The 7380-nt window shown below is 36.0% G+C and overlaps 1 protein-coding gene across 1 annotated transcript; it reads left to right on the plus strand.

The window, feature by feature from the left end:
• The first annotated feature begins 206 nt into the window (after window positions 1–206).
• TKI1 (TSL-kinase interacting protein 1) lies at window positions 207–7165 on the plus strand. The gene is made up of 14 exons (XM_088104582.1): window positions 207–432; window positions 914–1085; window positions 1196–1281; window positions 1374–1421; window positions 1548–1657; window positions 2833–2917; window positions 3010–3289; window positions 3446–3580; window positions 3669–3817; window positions 3910–4148; window positions 5173–5533; window positions 5831–6238; window positions 6311–6445; window positions 6698–7165. Exons 2-14 carry the CDS (start codon window positions 956–958, stop codon window positions 6926–6928), a joined length of 2397 nt encoding a protein of 798 aa, XP_087960708.1. The 5' UTR covers window positions 207–432; window positions 914–955; the 3' UTR covers window positions 6929–7165.
• The last annotated feature ends 215 nt before the right edge of the window (window positions 7166–7380 follow it).

A 7380-nucleotide genomic window follows, 5' to 3' on the forward strand; every position in this document is an offset into this window, starting at 1 on the left:
TTTCAACATTTGTATATTGTTATCACATATTTTTGACCTAGAATAAGTTGTAAAATTATTTCATAAACTATGTGCAAAGGTTTTTTTTCTCTACTAATATTATCAATAACTTAGAGTTATTTAATATTATTTAAAAGTCATCAAAATTTCAAAATTCTTATAAGGGACCATAGTGTAATAAAAAGGGAATAAAGGACTATTGGTAATATTTTCTTAAAAAAATTGCAAGACTGGAAACGAAGCGTTTAGATTTAGAAGAACAGAAGATTCAGCTTCGTCGATCTTGTTTCTTCTATCATCATTCGACATCGCGTTAGGGTTTGCAGATTTTCAATTTCCCTTCGATTCGCTACCCTCCACCCTCAGCATCTCGCAATTCCCTCGTTGTTCCGTTTGGGAGACTCATTAAATCGAGAGATATCGGCTCACAAGGTAAAATATTTCGTTCCTTGTGCTTCAATTTGATTATGGTCCTCGTGTTACATACTCGATTCCTGTTCGGCAGTTTTACGTAATTCGAATAAAATGTTATTTACGCATCATTTAAATGTCTGCTGATGATATCTGTCTGGAAAACTAATTGAAGTGTGAATTATTATTTTTTTGGTGCTTTTAACCTGCATTGTGCGTTATGATATGTATCTTTATTCAATAATTGTGATCCATTTTCCTCATAACTTATGATCCTGCGTTGAAGTTGAGGCATGATTTTGGTACTTTATAATTTTAATTTCAATGAAATTGAATGATATGGTAAATTTGAATTAGAAATCGAACTTTGTTAGATACATTATGAATATGGGCTTGGACCCATCCCTATGTAATGCTTTTGTATGTATATATGTTCCTCAGTTGTGCTAATTGAAATACAAGAGGATTGTATCACGTAAATGTATACCATTTCTCTCTTCAGACTACAACATAAGAAAGACGAGCATGTAAACAAAGGAAAAAAATGGAGGCTGAGGCGCAAATCTCTCACGATTCAAATACTCAATTTCAGCCAGAGCCTGTTGTCTCAGTTCAAAAAGGGGATCCTGGTGTTTCCTCATCTGTGGCAAATGCTGTTATCCCTCAGCAGCCAGGTCTGTTCTGTGCATCATTCCTATTTTCAATTTACTGAGCAGTTGAGTTTGATACGTGTAGTTATTGAGATGGGAAGCTAAAAGATTAATTTGTTTGGTGTCATATATAGCTACAAAAAAACCAACCAGGCAGTGGGCAGCGTGGACTCGACAAGAGGAGGAGAGTTTCTTCACTGCATTGCGACAAGTTGGGAAGGTACGTCATCTTTGGCGTTATTATTTAAACTTTACTAGGCTTGTTTCATATGGTATCATAATGATTGCTGATTGAAATATTATTGTTTATAGAATTTTGAGAAAATCACTTCCCGTGTACAAAGTAAAAACAAAGATCAGGTATCCGTTACAACTCCATGTGGCTTCTTATCCCTTTGCATTTTCCCATTCATTATGTTTAGTTTATTGTGAACAATATTGTTTTCATTTTCTCACTCTTCTCTATGTGTGGGGGTTTACTTGCAGGTCAGGCATTATTACTACCGGCTTGTGAGGCGGATGAACAAACTTCTTGGTCCAGGACTATGTTTGGATGCCAAAAACTCTAAAGATACTAATGCTGCAATGCTTCGCTGGTAATAATTTACTTGGAGTGGTTGTTCATTAAATGGCTTTATATACATGTATGTGCACGTGTGTGTAAGACTAGAATATTTGTCCACCAAGAAGTTATTTCTATTAAATATTTCAAGGGCTTATGATGGAGAATGGTGAAGAACTGGAGTTCAGTTGATTTTATTGTATAGATATAGGAAAATAATGGAAAGAACAGGTTGATAATGGGAGCGGAACATGCCCTGGTACTGAAATGTGTCAAGCCTAGACCATAAGGGTAAACACTTTTGGTAGTAGGAAAATATTAAGGGGTGAAATTCTTCACTAACGTGCTTAAAATTACACAACTTCCCTGCTTAAAGACCCTTTTTAATTTGAGATTAGACTGGACTGTTTAATAACTTGGTGAATGATAGTTGATTTTGAGACTGAAATTGTCTGGATCCATTATCTAGTTTTTTACCCTCCTCATAGTGTCTCCTGTAAATATAAAAAATTTAAATGATGAGAGATTATTACATTTCTGCGTACCCTTTGTTTTCTTGTGTTCAACTCTTCTCAAGTGACTGAAAGGTATATTAGGAATGTAACCACTAAGACATCCTGTGCTTTGGAAATATGGGAATGTTAAAAAAGTAAATACCTTGAAAGATAACTAGTTGGATTTCTGATTTGAGTTTTACTTTTATATACTAAGTGAAAAGAGTTTTACAGCTCCAATGATGTATTGTCACATCACTTAATACTTGTTAGCTGCATGAGATGTCAAACTTGTTAAATGTTATGGAAGTCTATAAAAATTTGGAATTAACCATAGAAATCAATGAGACTAAGCTTCATGCAAGAGGTATCCCTCTGCTTAATGATAAAATTGTAGAGGCATGTTGAAAAAAGAAATAACGAGGGGAATTAGAGGGCTTTCCACTTTCCCTTTCCTGTTGTTTTCATCCCTTTTTTCTCTCCTAACCTCCTAGCCACCTAACCAATTCCTTATCTTTCCTGTTGTTTTCATCCTTTTTTCCTCTTGGTTCTCTTGCCAACATGTAGTCAGCTGGCTATATTTTGAATCCTCTTGTCAACTTACAATGCCCTCACTGATTCTGTTAGAACGAGTCAATTGCTCCATTGACAGTGCATGCTATAGTTTTGTGAGAGTTTTCAGCGTTAAATCTTCTCACTTTTACCTTTGACGCAGGTGGTCTTTATTGGAAAAGTATAGCTGCAAAGCCTCAAAGCTTCACCTGAAGCCCCGGAGATTTAAAATATTTTTAGAAGCCTTGGTTAGTGAAAGCTATTTATATTTTTCAGGGAAGTTCTGATTTTTAATATCTTCTGTATGTTCTGGAGCTGATATATATTTTTTGTCTCAAAGGAGCATCAACTATTGAAGGACCGAAAGAAGAATGTAAGGAAGCGACCCCTGCAGGGGGGGAATTGTCTTCCTCCTGTGCCTACCACAGTCTCAAATCAGGGTAGAGCATCAGGAAACGAGGCCCGTGCAGTTAAACTGGTTCTTGTTGATAGTCAAAATATTTTAAAATTGGGACCTTCAAAATCATCAATGAAGCGCAATATAAACATGGGTGTTAGCCGGAGTAACACTAAGGGAGATTCAAATACCATGAAATCGACAAGGCAACGAAAGAAATCTGGTGATTATTTTTCGGTTCCCTTCAAGATATTTTTTACCTGTTTTCTGTTTTGAATTAGTTTTCTTTCATGACTATTGGATAGTTTATATTTAAAGTCATAAATCATAATTTTACTTCCTTTACAATAAAAAAAAATGTTCTCTGTCTCTCTCTCAGGTATGATTTCAACTGCTGCATATCGAAAATGGGAGAAGGCTGCAATTGCTGGCGTTTCTTTAGTTGCAGATGCTGCCGAGCATTTGGAGCGAGCTGCAACTGTTAGAGAGATTGAACAAGACCAGGAGAATCCAGGTAGCTATCACACTTTTTTTAATCTTATCCTTGCTTCATCAAGGGCTTCCTCAGATCTTCTGTAACTTCACTCTGATTTTAATTCCAGGAGAAAAGTGTTCTGATCCAACTGATTATGTCCTGCCATCTTTACCCTCATGTCCGCAAAATCAATTTGTTGATAACAATGTGAATAGTATGAAACTTAAGCTCCAGTTATTCCCAATCGATGAACCCACTCGAAGAGCATTGGAAGTGGTGAGTATAAAGAAAACCAATGTCCATCTTACTGTAGCAATGTGACAGAACTTTTGGAAACTATTATATATATATGTTTCTTTTCCTTTTAGGATAAGCATAATCCTCACCTGGAGCTTACACTTAGTACTCGAAAGAAGATATCCTCAATTTTGGAACATCTAAACCGTAAATGGGGTCATTCTAGCATAGCAGTTGGAGAATTAATGCTTTTTCCTTATGGTGTTCAAAGGGAAAATTTGTTTAATTATCAGAGATGGTCCCAGGAATCTACTCTGAGTGCAGCTGATATTTATGCAATGATTGGAAGTCCACCCATATTTCGTTTAAGGTACCTCTTTTATCTTGCCCTCTTGCTTTATTGTCATATTTGAAGTTCATAAGTAGAGACATGTAAGACAGATAATTTGATTGTAATGTTAGCAATATAATTGATAGATAAAAGAAAATGTGAAAATCCATTTGTTATACAAATGAGCTAAATGTTTTGAGGAATCTTTACTTACAATAAATGCTATAAATGGAAAGCCAACTGAGTTACTTCACCTTCTTTATTCAAGACAGTTTTTTAAGTATTTATTGAGTGTTTTTAGTCGTTGTGGGATTTTGAGAACATTCATGACAAAAGAAAACAGCATGGAAGGTTCGTGGATCTATTTTATTAAAATGCATGGGATTGACTAAAAATAGGATATTTAGAATATAATTTGAATATATTCAATTCCTAGCTTTTGATTCGTTGGTTGTAATATATAGACAAAATTGTGATCAAATTTTTCACGTGCAAAACTTGACATACTTATAAAAGTGTAAATGTGACTAATGTTTCTAGAAAAAATAAGTCATTTCCTCTTTCTTCACTTTGAGAAACCCATAGCCTATACTTTAGTCAGCTTATGCAACAAAACACAGACTCTCTGACAGGTATTTCAACACCTGATATCCAAAATATAGGATAATGGGACATACTCAGACATATACGTACATCAATTAGAGAAAAAAATATCACCAACATGGCAAATATTTTAAATTGGTTATCAGTATTTAATTTTTTACCTTCCCGTGATATGCACCTGACAAGATTACTAAGGCATATTTTTAGTGTAGTTTGATTCTGCTTCATCCTATGATAATGAACCTAAAAAGAACAGGGACATTAATTTTTTTATTTTGTATTATATTTTATTTGGGTTTTCTAAATGTTTAGAATATCTAGTGAGAAATGCTGGGCATAAGTTGTTTTTTGTAATCGTGTTGAGATCGTACCTGACATTCCTGACACCTTAAGCCGGGGTGTATGTTTGTTTTAATGTGTATTTACATTGTAATGATCTTATTCACTTATCTTTGTGAAGGTATGGTTGGTTCTCCAATTCTGAACTTGGGTTATTAAATATGCAAGTGCCTGTAGCATCCGGCTCCATCCTCACACAATCCAAACGTAGTGTGTATAATTCTAAGGATCAGATTGTGAATTCAGTTTCATTTCCTACGGCAGCAGCTAATGCTCATTCCATGGAGCTCTCTGAAGGTTGCAGAATATCCATGAACAGAAACCATACTCTCATGACCTCCTCACCTGGTGTGCCTAACACTAGAGGCAACAGTGCTTACCTCAATACAAGCTCTGACGAATCTCGTCATCCTACAGCCAACACATTGTGGCATGAAAAAGATGTCGGGGATGAAGCTGTAACTACGCAGTTAGAAGACTTGGTAATTGCAATCCTCTCAATCTGTTTCTTCTATTAGCCCGGTAGTTTTACTTTAGACTTTCAACTTGTGCCGAAGAATCTTAATGGGCTGCATTGTTGTACTTTGTTGGGTCTCATGATATAAATTTTCTCATTTATTGTGATCTTGGGCATATCTTCCCCCCTGTTTTAGATTGTTATGTTTCAATTATGCACTTCGAGGTTGAGTGGTATACATTAACGATACTATTTTATATCTGATCAGTTAAATTGCATAATTTGTTCAATCTTCCATAACTTTTAAGTTCTTCATATTCAGGAAGAGTTAAAATTAAGCAGTGGAACAGGACTGTCAGCTGGAGAATGGGCTGACAGTCTTACCAACATTAGTGTGGGGGATCTACTTTCAGGAGTGTCCCAGGATCTCGAAGATGACTGCATCAATCCTCCTATTGCTGATAATTGTCATGATGTTCAGCAAGTTCCTTTTAGTAGCGATTCTTTTGATGCTGCCATTGCTGCTCACATATCTAGACACCAAGACAAGATGGGACAATCGACGCTGGCAGCCCATATGTCTTCCATCTGGGATGCTGAAGAAACTTGTGATGCCTTTATATTTCGAAGAGATCACATTCTTCATGCTGATCGTCCTTGTTTGTCTCCAGTTGCTTCTTTAGAGTCCGAGAAAAAGGTTCCTGAAAGAAGCTTTGAGAAATTGGACGAGGTAGTGCATCTTAAATGTTATTACTAGACATTGCTTGCGAAGTGAAATTTACTTTCGTAGTATTTATTGCAGTTGTCACCGGAAAGAGAGGGGCTTGTGGATGATTTTGTTCAATCAGACCCTATGCCTATGGACAGTTCCGAGTCCGATGCAGATATCCAGGATCATTTAGGAAAGGATTTTAGTGCGCTAGCAGACATATATTGGGTATTTTTCTTCTATACTTCAGTTTTTTTCCTTGTTAAAGTCCACGGTCTTTTTGTAGCTGTTTAGATTCACTTAAATCAAGACAATTCGTTGGAAGTTTATGTTAGGGAGTTATTACCATCATATTTACGTCCTGCTACTTTGAACTATCAAACAAAATAGTTAATGATCTTCAAGAACTTTTTGAACTGTTAATATGCAGTGAGTCTGACTTTATTTCTCACAATGTTTTTTTATTCTATTATGTGGCAGCCTGATTCCTTGGGGCCTTTGGATTTGGATATACCATCATCAACAAAGTACCATACCGAGGATCTAATTTTTAGTGACAGTCTTAGTGGACTGAATCGCTTGATAGCAAGCAGCCTGGATGCATTTCAGAATTGCTCCTTTTTTGGGTTTGACAAGAAGGAAGCACCGTCAACAGTTGAGGCTCGAGAATCTGCCACTCTCTCAGATTTTAAAATTGGAAGTGGTATCTGAGACTCATGATGACTGGATCTTGGTAATGTTTTCCTATTCTGGCGTGAACTGGGTTGAAGTTTGTTAAGAATTAACAATTTTCCTTAATCTTACTGGAGGGTGCATGCTGAAGAAGTGTACCGAGTCACTTCAACTCTTCCTGTATATGTTTCTCTAATCTGTCTCTCTTTCCTTTTGTACAAAGAAACTGTAGAAATTCTCCTTTTTTAGTTGAACATACATTTTTTATTCTCTGCTTCCTGGATGTTGTGTTTTCAGAAGACCGCGTTTTGCAACTCCGTGGCATGGACTTGTTTTTAAGCTAATGGACTTTTTCTTTTGATAATGCGTGGAAGATAACTTGCGTTAGATACTTAACCAAGACTTAAAAATCTTCCGAAACACTTTAGTTAAATGCAAGGATGCTCCTAAACCAAAGAAAGGTTTATCTAAGATGTTACAAACACACCTAT

This window comes from Vigna umbellata, chromosome 1 (assembly GCF_029865625.1).
Source record: "Vigna umbellata cultivar VRB3 chromosome 1, Vumbellata_1.0, whole genome shotgun sequence".
NCBI lineage: Eukaryota > Viridiplantae > Streptophyta > Magnoliopsida > Fabales > Fabaceae > Vigna > Vigna umbellata.